At 31.7% G+C, this 17,209-nt stretch overlaps 2 protein-coding genes across 4 annotated transcripts; one reads left to right on the top strand and one right to left on the bottom strand.

Annotated features, from left to right (window-relative positions):
* Window positions 1-6,822: 6,822 nt before the first annotated feature.
* On the top strand, window positions 6,823-8,777 carry LOC123209450 (transcription factor MYB36-like). The gene is made up of 3 exons (XM_044627518.1): window positions 6,823-7,079; window positions 7,219-7,348; window positions 7,667-8,777. The coding sequence occupies exons 1-3, from the start codon at window positions 6,944-6,946 to the stop codon at window positions 8,421-8,423; spliced, it is 1,023 nt and encodes a 340-aa protein (XP_044483453.1). The 5' UTR covers window positions 6,823-6,943; the 3' UTR covers window positions 8,424-8,777.
* Window positions 8,778-11,681: 2,904 nt separating this feature from the next.
* On the bottom strand, window positions 11,682-16,699 carry LOC123209449 (lactoylglutathione lyase). 3 transcript variants are annotated; one of them, XM_044627516.1, is made up of 9 exons: window positions 16,562-16,699; window positions 16,171-16,290; window positions 16,008-16,069; window positions 15,723-15,783; window positions 15,296-15,375; window positions 15,139-15,209; window positions 14,411-14,500; window positions 12,322-12,444; window positions 11,682-12,085 (listed from the first exon to the last, which is right to left on the bottom strand). In XM_044627516.1, the coding sequence occupies exons 1-8, from the start codon at window positions 16,592-16,594 to the stop codon at window positions 12,344-12,346; spliced, it is 618 nt and encodes a 205-aa protein (XP_044483451.1). In that variant the 5' UTR covers window positions 16,595-16,699; the 3' UTR covers window positions 11,682-12,085; window positions 12,322-12,343. The 3 variants fall into 3 exon arrangements, with proteins under 3 accessions (XP_044483451.1, XP_044483449.1, XP_044483450.1); XM_044627514.1 differs by lacking the exon at window positions 16,562-16,699 and adding an exon at window positions 16,372-16,532; XM_044627515.1 differs by lacking the exon at window positions 16,562-16,699 and adding an exon at window positions 16,372-16,532 and having other exon boundaries at window positions 11,682-11,972.
* Between the last annotated feature and the right edge of the window lie 510 nt (window positions 16,700-17,209).

Raw genomic sequence — 17,209 nt, 5'->3', positions numbered from 1 at the left:
GGGGGTTTCTGTAGCCCAAAGCACCACCTGGGCCTGGAGATGTGATTGAGCCTTTGAGGCAATGTAACTCTTTTAATTTAATGTCTAGTGTAATCTATAAAATGGAATTATGATATTTAAAAAACATTAGGTTAGAAGATGGCAGAGGCACTCATCTCTTATAGTAACATGAGGATATTCATGAAATTCAACTGCAAACTATGTTTAGTCTTCAGGTTACAAGACATTTTCCAACATTTCTCATACAAATTAATCATTCGCCAGGCTTGTTTACTTCAAACGATAATACTTGAAAACAAAACAAAGAATCACATACCCATTTTCCTTTGTGGCCCCATCTATCACTTTGAACTGAGAAAGCACGAGATGATTGATTGATTGGCTCTCCTCTGCTCTCTTCTGATCCACTCTCCACATTGTACACCCATTTTCTCCCCACTCGCACTCCAAATATCAGCCTCCTACTCGCTTCATATGCTCTCATTTTCAATTCAAGCATGGAAAGGCTGTTGTTAGCAATTGTTAACAATCTTATTTAATTTATAACTCCCTATTTTACCAACCAAAAAGGACATATAAATAAGTTATACTGTTAGGTGTTAATTGTTGCGAATCCTGATTATTTCCTTAAAGGCAAAAGCTTATGGTGCATTATAATTAATTAATTAATTAATTATCACTAATTAGAAACTTAGCAGATAAAACTATTAAGGGAAAAGAAACAAGCGCGAGTGAGAAGAAGCCACACGTGGAGACCACAAAAAAGATAGAAAAATAAAGGTGTAAATGAGGGATCATGCGACACGTATGGATTTGATATCACGTTAGTCTTTGAAAATGAAATTTTGTTTTTGATATAATTTTAAACAACGTGGATGTGTGTGGGTCGGCAAGCAACATGTTACGTCATTTGTGACAGCGAGGCTTTTGTCTTTTGTCTCAACGAATCCCAGTTCAGACTTTTTTTGACTTTTCTATTCTCTATTTCATCACAAGGTCCCTCCTTTTTTCACAATTTATTTTATTCCCCTATTTTTTTCTCAGAAAAATAAGACACTGTAAAACCTTGACTAGCATTTAATTGGAACCTTTGATGGGCTTTTCCAAGTCATTGACCAGTCAACTGATGGAAAAACGCCAATCCTCTCCTATCAATTCTCAAATGTCAGTTCATGTACCAAGAATAAGCAACAATTTCAATAAATATAGCTTTGAGTAATAGTTTGAATAATAGAGGAGAAGAAAATTAAAATATGAGGGTAGAGGTTTAAATTTTATTATATATTAAAATTGAAATTTTAATTTATCTAATACAATAATTATAACTTATAATTAAATTTTTTAAAATATTTATATTTATAATTAATTTTTAATTTAAATTTATCAGTGATTTATCTAATCATCAATTTGAATAGTTTTGATTATTTTTTCGGTAAAGGAGTGAAAAGAAAGAATTCAAAAGAATAAGTGTAAACTCAAGGGTAGAATTGCAAAATGAGGAAACTAGCAAGACTTTCCTTCCCTTGTGGGCTTGTAGCAAACATATAAATTATATATTAAACGAAATTGAAACAGCCAGCAAAATTTTCTAGCTTAGTTTGCCAACCGTTGAGAAAGGGAGAACCAACACAAGTATATAAATCTTTCTTCTCTGGGAGTCAACAAAAGATGACGACACTTGTCTCTTCTTTTCCTTATTATATATTTGATCCAATCATAAATTAACTTGATTAATAATTTCTCTGTTTGTTAGCATGATAGAGAAATGAAGACCCATTTGTATTTTCAATTTGGAAGATTCCATTAGGCAGTAGAGACGACAGAGAAAGATTAAATTTTAAACTCTTAATCAATAAACAACTGCCCTTTCTCTATCCTTTTCCATAATTATATTTATATATCTTTACAAGTAAGATCTAGGTTTATATTTTCATGCACTTGTATTATACTTGTTTATCTTTTCTTGTGATGCTGGCCAAAGTGTGTGTGTATATATATATATATATATATATATATATATATATATATATATATATATATATATATATATATATATATATATATATATATATAAAACATTTGTTTATGTACATGTATATAAAAATGTTTATACATGCAGCTGCATAAATAATGAAAGTAAATAGAGTGATTATATTGAAGCATTGAAGCCATAATTATTTGTTAATTATTGCAACTAACTTGTGAAGTGACTGAACAATAAAAGATTCCACTTAGTCCATTGAATTTCTCCTAAAAAATTTTTTAAGAAAAATTAAATTATGGTTTAGCAGCCTTAAATGTCAATGTCCAATGCATTAGACGTGGAACCATATATAACATCAATAAAACTATGTGTATTTATTTTGAGTATACAAATATCTACATATTTATATGTGTAATCATGTGATTGGATGATTTTGAATTAAAAATAAAACAATAACTAATCATATGATGACACATATGAGTGTGTATATATTTGTGTATCTAAAGTGGGTACACATAGTATTACTCTATATAACATACATTTATTATTGGACAATCTTGGTAGTGTAGTCGCTAACAATGATAAGGACAATTGAGATCGTTATAGGAGGATATATCAATAATGTTCTATTAAAATTACATAAAGTCATTGTATATATTCATATATATTATATAATCAAACATTGATAAAAAATATATTTTATTTCTCTCTATAGAAGACATCTCTTGAATGAGAGTCTCTAATCATTGTTGAATTTCTAATATGACTGAATTAACCACTCTGATTTATAGATTAAATTGTTCTTAAATGACCCTTTATAAGGTTGTTTATTATGTGCTTATAACTAGTGAACATCTTGCATACTCGACCAAATAAAATATTCAATGTTGAATTGAAAGTTACAGTGACAACATCCTAAAGAATATGTCACCTTCATACTGTTATCCCTTAAGATTAACATATATAATAGTACATTGATTTAGTAATTAATTTCAATCCTATCACTAGAGTGAAATCTAACAAGTTAAAAGAGATGTCAATTTGATATATTTAGTCAAACCAAAACTCTGAGCTCAGGTTCCATGGTTTATTTGTTGAAGGATCATGAAATGGATGAGGTTTACACTAGATTGATGCCCCTCCATATCTAGATCAATAGGTACAAAGCAAGTCTCATGAAAAAAGCTTCATTTTAACTATCACTCAACTTTCCCCCAACTTTGCCTATAGTGTCCTTATATCCTTATACAATTAGTTGCATTGTAAAGTGATGTGTTATGTGGAACCTCTCTATTCCAACCTTGTAATTTACCATGTGTTGTCTCCCTCTTCTTTCATGCTTGTGACATTGATCTCAGAAATAAAAAATGAAAATTTTATTAAATTTAAATATAAAAACAAATATGTTAGAAAATTTAATTGCCGTGCTAAAAAAAATTACTAAAAAATATAAAATATCATTTCACTTATAGTGGAAACATATTATTTTCCCTCAGTAGGCAATGTGCCTACAAAATATAAATTGCCCTTAATAGTTGCAGCACCTACCAAATACACCCTTATTTGATTTATAATGAAAGTAGATGTGATATACCCCATAAACACGATCACTATTATTGGCTATTCCACTCATATCGACTAGAAAATCAATGATTTTCTAGCCAAAATTGTGATTTTGAGTCACAAATCAAACCCTAAACTGACCAAAAATATTTTTTGACCACAATACAACCAATCTCAATTTGAAAAAGTATTACGTTCATAAACAAAATTTAATAATTTAAACAAATATCCTAAATTTCCTACCCTGTAAAAATCTACTGTTTTTTAACTACATTCATAGTTTCAAGCTACAAATCACACCATAGTCTAACGAGAAACATTTTTCTATTAACAAACGACCAATTTCAATTTATAAAAAGTGGCATTAAGGAGCAAAATTTCAAAAACTTACACGAAAATGCAAAACATCATCATAAACCATAATATTTGGATAAATCCCTTCTAGCTCGGCTAATTTAATTAATTACCAGTAAATAAAGGGTTTCATTTCCTGAGCCAGGTTGTTCTATATTGATAAGTAATTTACACCATTAATTATTTAATTCCCATTAAGTTCCATATCTCTCTTCCTGTTTCAAGTCAATTTCTGTCGTTTTTCTTCTCAATTGATTTTTACGGTAGCTAACAAACAATCAATATAAAAAAACATTAAAAAATACAGTAGTGTTGAAAAAGGGCTGGCGGTCCAGCTTATAATCTTTTTAATTAAACTAAACAAAATCAGTACACTTATATTGCTTTCACAATTTTCAAACTTGCTGCTAATTAAAAAGCAGCTAGTTGGAATTTAATTATACTTTAATTGTCAAGCAATTGAAGCTTTGAAATAAATTAATTATTACCAAGTAGACAGGTCAACGACCATGGATATGATTTCATGTTTGTTGATAACAAACGGGGAATAAGAATATGAAATAGACAATGAACAAATCTTTGTTTACAGAGATATCCTCCTTGAGATGTATGATAAATGATATATATTCCTCGTGCCCTTTATACTTTTATTTTTACAGCGAGTATTCACTGGAAAAAAAAAAAAAAAAAAAGCATATCGAGTTACATTTACATTAGGGCGCAGAATTTACAAGAAATTTTATAATTTTTTTCTTAAATTTCTTTATTTGTGGCTGTGATTTTTGTATTAAATTATTATAAACAGTACTTGTATGGTGAAATTCTTTGATTACTCGTGATTTGCACAGATCACTAAGAACTAGTTGCTTTCTGGCACAGCTAGACACCAATACACGTTTGCAATATTCAAGTCAACTTCATTAACAAAAGGATTAATAATTAATTGGGACCCAACTCAATCAATACGTATGTGTAACCATGCAAAAATTGGTATCATTTTCTACATACTGCACGCTAATTTCATATCCGATTAGACCTGTCTCGATAATGAACTTCATTAATTATTTTCCTTATTTTGTTACATCAAACCAGGCTTTGATTATCAGCCTAGCTAGTCGTAGTCATATAAAAAATATTAGTGGTTTGAGCTAGCAAATTGAGGAGTCAAAGTAAGTGCTAGAACTGAGAGACATACAGCCTCTGATTTATTATAATTTTTATTTAATTTATTGATAGAGTCGTGGAAAATTTTCCCACTTTGCCAATCTAACTTTTGTTTATTCAGCATATAAATAAGTGTTTTCTCCTATACTTTATGGTTATGTTTTTATATTCATTTGAAGCTTCAGAAAATTGACTTTGTAAACAAATATTATGGGTCATAGAATTTCTTTATGTTATGTCTCTCCTTTTCTTCAAGGGCCAGAAGAAACATTTGATTAAAAATAAAATTTGGAGTATTGTAAAAGGTGTGTCTGTTTTTACCACATCGAGATGTGGTGAAATATTGTTGCTTGAGTGGGTTTGATCCTGAATATTACGTTATTTTACCAAAGGGATGAGGCCTTTTTTTGAATAACTGTAGAAACATAAAGAGTTTTCAGGAACGTGTTTTAAATTGAATCAACTTAATTGCTCTTATGAAGTTCGTATGAAATAGCTTTTTGATCTAATTTGTCTCCCAGCCATTGCTAATCATCATGAAGTCACTTCAATCAACAGGGATGAGAGGAGCCAAATATGATGATCACATTAAAAAAAAATAATAATACTATACATACTCACTTTTAAAAAGTTATTACGTGATTATATATTATTCTATTTTAAAATTATCTAATCAAATAATAACACATATCAGATATATATCTATTTATGTATTTAAAATAGACATACATAATTTTATTGTTAAAAACTTATACAATAAATAGCTCATTCGAAAAACATCTAAAGAATGTATATTACTTCTATACAATTATTATAGTTACAAACCGATGAGACGAGAAAATATAGACATATAATGCATAAATGAGTTAAAATTAAAATGAAACTAATAAAAAGATGAAAATAAATTATGTAAGTATAAATCAAATATCAATGGGTGTGAGTTCTTAGTCATTGATTGGTAACAGTTACTGAGGGTAGAAAGATTGATTTTGATGGCCGACAGAATCCAGTAGGACCCTGGATTTCGTCTCCAGTGGCTGAAATTGTAACTGTTACTTGGCAAAATACACAACAGTTCCCGGGAAGAAAATGGTAAAATGGTTCAGCTGTATCATCTGCAAGGATTGTTTGTCCACTTTTGCATGCATAAATAATTTAATTAAACTGTTGTAACATATGTGTGTGTGTGTGTGTATTACAGATGTTTGATCAAGGCTTCTATTCTAATATATTCCCAGAATTGGTAGTAAAGAAAGAATGATTTTTAATTAAATATTATTTAAATATATGCGACTCTCTAAAGGAAGAACAAAATTACAAGTCAATTTTGATGACGTCGAAGCATGTAAAGCTATAGTCATAATGATAGCCTTTTGGTAAATAATATTTTTAACCAATAAGTTGAAGCCAGTTAGTTATATGTTTATCCACCTAAATATCGCTAAGTCTTTGGTTTGGAAAATGTCACAATTCAAAGATGGTGTAGCTTTCGATTCAGTGCGTCCTATATTAGTCTCTACAGCTAGCTCAAGACTTCGGATCCTTCAAAGAGAAAGAAGAGAGAGATAGAGTAAGGTTATGTCTAGGGCTTCATTTGAATTATAGAAACTTCTATTAGCTTGTCCAATTACCATAAAATTGGTGTACTGATTTGGACTCTTCTAAGTTTTTTTTTTTTAAATTAAAAAAGTTATATATTTATTTCTACATAAGCCCAGATCTCCTATTGATTTGGCTCTCTATAAGACTCCCCTACCAAAGTTTCATTCAGAAAGTGAGACCTTCGGTTTCTTAGAATTCTGCAGAGTTACCCAAGAGATCATAAGGTCACTTCTCTTTGAGAGAGAGAGAGAGAGAGAGAGCGAGAGAGAGAGAGAGATGGGTAGGGCTCCTTGTTGTGACAAAGCAAATGTGAAGAAGGGGCCTTGGTCACCAGAAGAAGACACGAAGCTGAAGGATTACATAGAAAAATACGGTACTGGTGGGAATTGGATTGCTCTTCCACAGAAAGCTGGTAAGTTATAATACTGTCAAACTGATATGAATCTTCGCTCAAAAACATACCAAAATAATCAGTGTAATCTCTCTCTCTCTCTCTCTCTCTCTCTTTTTGGTTGTTTCTGAATGGTTATTTTGCTTTGTTGATCCATTAGGTCTAAAAAGATGTGGGAAGAGTTGCAGACTCAGATGGCTCAACTATCTCAGGCCTAATATTAAACATGGCGAATTCACTGATGAAGAAGATAGGATCATCTACAGCCTCTTTGCCAGCATTGGGAGCAGGTATTCAATTGTTTAAGTACCCAAACTTTTATGGACATCATTTTTACCTTAAAGTATAAATTCTTTGATAAAAGTAAAAGGCATATATTTAGTAAATATTATCCATCTAAAAGAAGAAACTCGCCAGAAGAGAAAAAGTAGAAATGCTTAGGGTTTATTGGTGTAAATTTTTTACTAAACTAGTAGCATTATACCAAGAATCTGCTATTTTTAGGCAATCATGTTTTTAGACAATTTTTAGGCAATCTTGATGACAGCATATAGTCTTTTTTCCTTAGTTAAGGAACTTTTTTACTAAACACATACAATTGCACACAGATGGTCAATAATAGCTGCTCAGCTACCAGGAAGAACTGACAATGATATCAAGAACCACTGGAACACCAAGCTGAAGAAGAAGCTTATCGCCATGAACACTCCTGCCTCGCAAAAAAAACCACAAACATTCCCATCTTCTCGTCATCAAACCTTATCATTGCCATCATCTCAGTCTTTACTATCATCACTTAATGACTCGTGTTCTTATTATTATACCCCAACTAAGTCATTCTCCTGTTTTGATTCCTTTGAATCAATCTCATCCACCATTCCATCACATCTCTTCAACAACACCAACACGACCACTTCTTTAGCCACACAGTTTAATATCCAAGAAGGCGTGGTTAATTCCACTCAGTTCTATCCAATGAAAGAAAATTTCCTTGTGTTTGGAAGTGAAACCAGTTGCAGTTCTTCCGATGGAAGTTGCGGTCAGATCAGCCATGGGAGAGAGATCAAACAAGAAGATCCTATGAGCTTTCAGGGTTATCTCTCTAATGGGGGGTTTGAAGAAAACAACCACAAATTCATGCTTAGTAATTATGGTGACAACAATAACAACATCCACCAATGGGCGGCGGCTGAGAAACCAATTGGGTATTTTGGAGAAATCCCATCCCCATCAAACTATAGTCTTGAAGATGTTAAGCAACTGATTAACAGCAACAATTATAACTTCAACTTGTTCAGTAGTAGTGGTGAAGAAAACATTAAAATCCAAGAGAAGGTGATGATGCAACACTATTACAACTTCTGATGGAGTGAGTGCAAGTAAAATCAGAAAAAAAGATTTGATGGGGTAAGGTGAGGGAGGTCTGGGTATGGTGATGGTGAAATGAGATGAATGAAAAGACGTAGTTTCAGTTTCTGGGGGGTCGTGTTTTTATGAAGAATTGAATTGAATCATATCTGAATTCCTTTGACGGTACATGGTAAAGCTTCTTTTTATTTTGTGCACATTTCATTTTGGGAGCAGAAGGTGTGATGATGTTTTGTTTGTACGGTCTTTCCTTCTCTCTCTGTATCACTGCAATCCCAATCTGATGTTAAATGTTGATGAAAACTAGACTAGAGATCATGTACTTAACTCCATTCAAGAACAAAATTATTAGAAAAACCATGCACTGTCGATTCTTCTTCTTCTTCTTATTATTAGAAGGCTATTCTTCTCTGATTAACTGGGTATTAATTCATTATCTTGAGGAATTAAAAGGCAATTCAAACCCTATAAATCAAATGAAATGACTAAAATGGAGAGTGGGTTTTCGCAGTCAACCTAGATTTTGAAGGACCAGTTACATTACGAGTCCATTAAATATATGTTCTTGTATTGCAAATTAATTAATAAAGGAGTAGGGTTAGCATTTGGAGGGATGGGTGAGTGCAATTGTAGCCAGGAATATTACACGGCCAAGAATCATTTATTTGTTTAATTTCAATATGTAAAATATGTGACGAACAAGTCAGAGATTCAAGGTAGAAAATCGGAAAACAGAAATTTTTAAAGATAAGGATGATGTTGAATATTTTTGGAATTTTGTGGAGGCACAACCTTTCAAAAGGATCAATAATTTATAATAAGAATCCCAATTAATAATGGATTTAGGTTAAATCAAACTTAAGTGAAAGTTAATTTGAGTTTTAACTTAAAGTTAATTTGACTTAAATTTAGAATGGTTAATTCGTCGTTGATTTGTTTGAATTAATGAATGATAACACCGAAAAATGTAAACATTAATATAGAATAAGAATTATAAAAAAAAAAAAAAGAATTACTAATAAAACGAATTTTGATACTAGCAGCGATTATGAGCTGAACTGAAAATCACTTAACTAAGTTGAAATTGTTTCTACTCCCTTAATCTCAGACTTCCTAAACACCATTTGTACAATAGAGAGAGAGAGAGAGAGAGAGACTGTGTGTGCGTTCATCATAAGGTCAATCTTTTTGGCTGTGCTCAATATTTAATGGGCGATAACCTAGAGACTGCAATGTGGGTTAATTTTAAATTATACCAATAAACAATATCATGAAAAGTTGAAAACACATTGTCAACATACATCAGCATGCATGGAATCATGATGAATGAAACCACCAAATTTTTCCAACGTAGTTTTATGAATAAAATTTAAAAGCTAAGAGTAGAACACTTTCATGTAAGCAAGAGTTCAAAAATATAAGATATAAAACACGAAATTATTGCAAAAGCTTTCTCCTAACATCAAGAGTTGGGAAAGTTTCAGGGGACTGACAAAAGAAAAAATAAAAGAAGAAATAAGAAGTAGAAGGTCATTTCAAGATCAAAAGGGTCAGGAAATCCCCATTGGGAAGGCGTCCAAGGGACTCCAAAATTACATTATCACTATCAGAAGATCTCTGTCAGACATGGTGAGCCTCTGTTACACGGGTCCAGTCCAGCCTTGCATTGCATCTCCTCTTTTCTATTCAAATAATTTTATTTATTATCATTTTAAATGAAAATTCATATAAAATAAAATAAGTGAATAAAATTTTGCAATCTGTATGTCATATGAAATTTAGAATAGAATAATTGGAGTGCCAACAATATATAATTTTTGTTTAATAACTTTTTTTATTTATATTTTTTGTGGGGGTTGATTAAATAATAGGGGGGGAAAAGCTCTTCTAGGAATGTCTTTTCTAGTGAAGTGTAAAGGTCAAAAGCTGTAGAACCCTCCCACTGACAATCTGATATAATTTTTATAAAATATTAAAAAATTTGAATAACTTTTGCGCAAAAATATTTAAAATGTGAACTGTTGTCAGCACTCGGAAAATTTAACAAGTTTTAAACGGCCAAGGGGCTATTTCCCACCCCAATTTTAATAACAAAATAAATACATATTTATAAAGTTAAGAAGCTAAGTCTTATTTATGGGTTATTTTTTGTTAAAATTTTTTATTTAAAAATCTAAAATCTCATCATCAGTCGTTAAAGAGGATAAGAATATACATCATAAGTTTTAAGAGAAAAAATATTATTTTTTAAACTTAAAAAATTTTAAACGAAGATAAAGTTATTGATTATTAAAATGTAGAAAAAAATTTAATAAAATTTATATTTTTTAATATTACAAATAAAAAAATAATTTCAAAACCCAGTGGGAAATAGTCGTTTGGCTGTTTCAAACATAATAAAATTTTGTTGAGCATCCAGAGGAGTTCTCAAGGATCTGTTTTTTTTTTTTAACAAGGGAGCTAATGTGTACACTTTCTTAATACTTATTCAAGCCTTATTCGGGCTTTTATTTAAGAAATTTAGAGCAATCTTCTTCACAATAATTAAATGGACTAATGACTGTGCACGTGATTGAAAGGTGTGGGAACATGAATAATGAAGATTGCTGTTGTCTGCTGCAACATGCTTATATTATATTTTACTATTATATGTTTGTCTTTATAGTGTGAAAAGTTTTTGAAGAAAAGTATGGATATTTGATCAAGTGCTTACCCATGATTCGGCTGAGCAAATATGAAGCTGGGTTTGAAGGGCTTCACCATTCATTGTTTTTTTCAGTACTTCTTCCACGTAGCTTACTTTCAACTTTCAGCACCAAAAATCTACCTTCACATTGGAGTGTATTAATTAGTTTTCCATTGATTCCCTTCATTTTTTATTTTATATACTATTACCAAAAAGAAAAAGAATGACAAAGTCAAGGAAAGTTTAGCCTAACAAGAAAATTTTGAAAAATGATGTGGAGGGATTTGCTCAAATTTTAAAAAGAAAGCTAACCTTTATTTAGAATTTTTGCACTCTTAAATTAGGTAGCTTTGTTTGATATTTAAGGCATAATAGCATAATTTAATGATAATGACATTGTGATAAGACAAATAATCCACAGTTAAGACCCTATTGAAGCCCTTGGATCAACAAGCAATGGTCATGTCGAAGTTGATCCAAGGGCATATATCAATTGACATTACCTCATTTGTTACAAAAATTTTCCAGAAAACCACAAATAAATAGGTGGTAAATTGGTATTGTTCAACTGCAGTGAATTCATGTTGTATTATTTCTTACTTAAATTCATCAAACTCTCGTCTTTAATAACATATGAACACGCCTCCATGAATTCTCCTCCTGCCCTTCATATGGTGCAAATATTTTATGAAAAAGGTATGTTTAGTCTGCTGTAAATATCAAAAGCAGAATACAGACAGGTCCTGAGCTTGAATATGTAAAATCGTATCACTTCTTAACATCCTCCAATGACAATAAAAGAGAGAGACACTGGACAGCAGCTTCAACCAAACTTTTATTACTGGGTAGAAAGTTTAACTCTGGAAAGTAATGGAGGTCACACCAAAGCACGAATACACAATGCCATCTCTTTAAAGAAATCCAAATTAAATTGCAAATTTCGTGAAGCCCAATGAATGCCATCCTAGCTTACCTGCATCCAATCAAAATCAGTAAATTAAAGATATAACAACTACCAAATGTACCATGTCTGCATGAATGATGCACAGTGAAAATGCACCATAACACCAAGTCAAACCATACAGGGAAAGTAGAGGCTCTCAGAAACTGATAAAGCATTCCAAAAAATGGTAAGGTGACCCTATCAATTTCAGAGGTGACATTTAGAATCGACATTAGGAAAAAGAAGGGAGGAAAAACAAATTTTACCTCAACTTTGGCCCACACCATATCAAGCAGCACTGCTAGTTATTTTTCCAATATTTTTGAGGTCAAAGATTTCAATCCAATAGCCATCAGGATCTTTAATGAATGCTAGGCCCTTCATTTTTCCTGCAAATGGATTGGCATATTAAGCAAACAGCTGATTTTAAGGGATTCTTTCCCACAATTAAACATACATCTTTATATGTACTTTGCATCATGAAACCTAAAAAAATGATATGCTGATTCCTGGGTACCTGATCGAGATAACCTTGTGGCATAAATGATTAGAATTTTGGACATACCATGAATTTAGAGAAAAGCAAAACAATTATGTTAGTCTTGTTTTAATATCAGTTTGATTGAATTTGTAGTAAGGATCTTCTTACTGATCGGTTTGGTTTGTATTAGAACAGTGTACTCTTTAAAGATATAAAACCCCTCTATGCCTCCCTCCACCAAAACTTGAGATCCCGTCAAGTATCATAAAGTCATTGTAAACAAAGAAATCAGTCCCCTACTGCTGACTTCAGCTAATTCACTAATGCAGAGACAACTACAGAATCAGGCAAGGGAAAAAACTCTTAGAAATACATACAGGTTATGCACAGACACAAATACATATGCACAAATATGATGGATAACGGAGGAGTGTGGATGTGTTAGGCTGTTTTTGTCACCTGCAGGAGCAAGAATTGAGAGGACAAATGGCACCACAAGAGAATGAACACCACTAAACACATGACAAGAAATGGGCAGGTAGTTAGAAAAGAGAAAATATATCAAGAGTACGGTGAAGGAAGGAAGTAGGAAAAATAGTGGGAAACTTTTGGGGACAGAACCTGGTCTCTTGGATACCAGGCCAGGAATGTAGCTGCTCTATGTAATCAGAACCGTACATATAAAGTAAAGTCAATACAAGTTCAGTTGGCATTCAATCAATTTCATCTACAATCTTTACATTTACAATTCAATTACATTTGAAATTGTTGTTGGTTTGTTTGTGGATGTTGGAAAGTTCTTGAGTAATCTATGCAGGTTGCTATCAGGATGCCGTCAACAAATTTGATATCTCTCACAGCGTTGGCTAAGCAACGACTCCAAAAATGTAACAGCCACTACTCAAAAGCAGCACAAAGGCTCTATTTTCATTTGGTTATAACGATGCTTCAAATTTAGCACTATAATATCCAGATTTATGTGTTACAGAAGCAACATGCTCCATTAGTGATATTTACATAAAATGGCACATTACACTTAACAAAATTTTATCCCAACCTTGTTCATGCTATTGTGAATATGAAACAGCAAGGGTATCCTAGGTCCTAGTGGCTTAAATAAACTCATAATTTTTTTAGAAGAGTTTGGAACAAATTATTCCATCAAAAATAATATCCAATATAAAAAATATCTAATTTAGGAAAAAACAATATACTCCTCAAGGATCTAACATATAAACTATATTGGCCTAATGAATTCAATTAATTGCATAATGGCAAATTGAATGCAAAAGGAGATGCTATAAGCAGTGGGTAAAAGAGAAAAATCTTCTATCCTAGCTTAAACATATTCTTTGAGAGCGGTTCTATGTTATGTATGAAAGCAAAAAGGTTTATTTATGGCTATAACGGTTGGTTTGTAACCACAAAAAAGAACATACTATATTAAAAGCTTCTTTGCATTTTTACATATACCAAAAGATGCAAACATGCAGGCTGACCTTTTAGTGAATAGCAAACAGTAAAAAATACAGATTTCCATCCATCCTAATTTTTGTTATGCTTTTACATTTTAGTATGTATCCTCCTGTCTACTACCTTCTCCTCAATACACATACCATAGAGGCTCATCCTGGTTTTAGCAAACACAGGCATATAATATATTAAACAGCCATAGAATTTTTTTGGCTAAACAGCAACTTAGAGAGCAAACCATTTGGAAAATTTAAAATGGATATTGATGATCAGTGAATAAAACGAGATCAATTCTCAGAAAAGTAAGTCATGATTTATCTCCCAATTAAACAAGTTCTGAATAACATGCCACTGCTCATCAAGTGAGCATATTATTATGCCTGGTAAAAGAAATGTCTTACCATCATCGGGTTTCTTTACAAACTCCACTCCAAGACTTTCAAACCTCTCGCAAGCCTTGTATGTGTCATCAACAGTGATACCAATGTGCCCTGGAAACCAAAAGACAACAAGTTACTAATTTTTTATTCAACTCTATTAGATGTCCAACCAATATTTTAAGGAGAAAACATGATGAGTGCACATTGATGGGAAAACAAACAATCTGATAGGCATTGGCTGATAAATACAATGGCCTACAGAAATTTAAAGAAAGAAAAAGAAAAGTATAAGCATGTAATTCCTGTACTGACTACTGATCCTCTGCTTCAGTCACCAGAGGAAATAAATGGTAGTGAGTTTCCATCCACATAAAACTGCATTAAACCAACAGTAAATGGATCCTCAAAACCACGTACCATTTAGGCAAAGGACTATTATATATGTCTTCCTTCATATAATATCATTAGAAAATTTTCTCCAAGGGGCAGCAGCTAATTTTATAATGTGGTTCATATTCTTAAGACGGTAAACATAAAGGCATTGTCAGAAGGGTTAAATATGGATTTATCAATCAGATCAATTAATGTGGCATAAATTCAATATACTAGCACACAAAGTTAACAGTGCAGACTGTCCTAACATACTTTCACCACCAACAGGCGGAAAAAAGAAAATTTTATATGTCATTATATTTGTTCAGAAAAAAAGAAGAAACAATTATCTCAACCAAATGATATACATTACATACCAAAGCCACGAGGTTCTGAATTTCCATTATGATAACCTTTGAATTCCGGATCACTTTCAGTTCCCCAATTGCTGTGAAAGTTATAAAAGATTAGATAATTTTAGTAAACACAGTCTAAAGAATGATAATTTTGCTGAGAAAAATCTATAACCCTTACTGCGTTAGCTCAATTGTAGCTGGTCTCCCAAAGGTCCAAACAGTTCTTTCAACTGGGTCACTTGGAGCTGATACAGTATTCTACACCAACCAATGAAGAAATTTTACGACAAATGTCTTCACATTCACCAAAATTATTCTTGTAAATGCCTCATGGCACGTTGTAAAGAAGATTCAACACCAAGAACCTTTTATAGGTATGAATCATAATGTATCTTTACAATTTCTGAGCAGTTGAAATTGTGGCAAAGTATCATTTTAAGACTATCGGTAGTGAAATTCTTTTACAAAATGAGCTCGGTACCCTAACCACAGAACCATTCATGATATGATATTCACCAGATTTTGCGCAAAACACAGAATTACAGATGACTTAAAAAACAGTAGAAGTCTGCTGCTCCTCACTGCTCTGATGTTGCTTATCTTACCTCATAGCCCAAAAAGTAGAGGCTAAACTTCATTTCAGGGAAATCCAGCCTCTTAAGTAGCCTGAAATGCCCAGGACGCATCATTAATCTTCGGTTCAAAAAATTGAAAAATAAAAAACTTTATTGGAAACCAAAGGAATTGCAACCTAGTTTTCTAGTATGAGAATAACAAATAAATTTCCCTCAAATAAACTCTGAACGAGCAATCAAAAGAGTTGATTAGATTCAGAAAACATTTTAAAAGTTACAATATGATCAAATAAGAATCCACAACACAATACTTACGACATCCCCAGCACGCGAGAATAGAAATCAAGACTGACTTTGGGGTCCTTAATTCGAAACATCTGCAATCACCAAAAAATAGACAAAAAAAAGGAAAAATAGACTAAGCAAAAACAGAAAATAAAATAAAATAAAAATAATAGTATGTAATGATTAAGCTTACGGTTTGTTGCATGATGTATCCTTTGGTGGCCTCATCCGGTCTGGCTTGAAGACCAGGGTTGTTAGCAGGCGATTCTTTGGGCTCCGATGCCATTGAGAACAAACGAAATCGAGTTGGATCCTGCAACGAGTGAATAAATAAATAGAAATGAGAATATTATAAAAGTGAGTGAAAATGAAATGACTTTGACCGTTAAAAAACCTTAGGTTTTATGGAGTAAAAGAGTTGATTTGAAGAAGATAGTGGAGGAGTGGATGTGGTGAATCGAAAGAGAGAAAGGCGAGATAAGGTGATAATGGAAGTGATTGAAAATGAAGCCATGTAATTTGATTTAGCTGAGACTGAGCTTATGTGAATTGCGTTAAATAACAAAACCTGGAAATTAACTTACCAGAGAGAGAGCCCAATTGGTTCTGCTCTTCATCGTGCTTTGGAGTTATTTAAATGCATTCGTTAGCAAGCCGTAGCTGACTGAATTACAAATATCTCCTTCAGATTTACTGAAATTTACAAATATACCAAAATTTTCTCATAGGAGTCAGGTTAAAACATTTTCATACTGGTACCATATTACCCTCACATGTAACACCTTCGTGATTAAAATGAAAATTTATAAATTTAAGTGATAAGTAATAGTTATTGGTCACTTTTATTATTAAATTTAAAATTTTCCATGATTATTATTTTAAAAGTTAATCATGATATATATGATAAATTTTGAATAAAAAAATTTTACCAATGAGGGTAGATGGTGTTTTTGTAAAAGTACTTCAAAAATTGTTCCTTTTAAGAATCAACACTGAAACATTGGGTACATGACAGTTTCATATGGGAATTAAGATGAAAAGGGAAAACTTTCTTTTATTTTTAATACCTTATAATAAATGGTAATATTGCATACATAAATAATATGTATAATTTATATATAAATAATGACATATTATAATATAATTAAATAATTTTAAATTAAAAATAAAATAATATATTATTATTAATACATAAAATTATATATATTATTTACGTCATATAAAAGAAAAGG

This window comes from Mangifera indica, chromosome 2 (genome assembly GCF_011075055.1).
Source record: "Mangifera indica cultivar Alphonso chromosome 2, CATAS_Mindica_2.1, whole genome shotgun sequence".
Taxonomy (NCBI): Eukaryota; Viridiplantae; Streptophyta; class Magnoliopsida; order Sapindales; family Anacardiaceae; genus Mangifera; species Mangifera indica.
The sequence above is the reverse complement of the archived record's forward strand: the minus strand, read 5'-3'. Positions and strand labels throughout refer to the sequence as shown.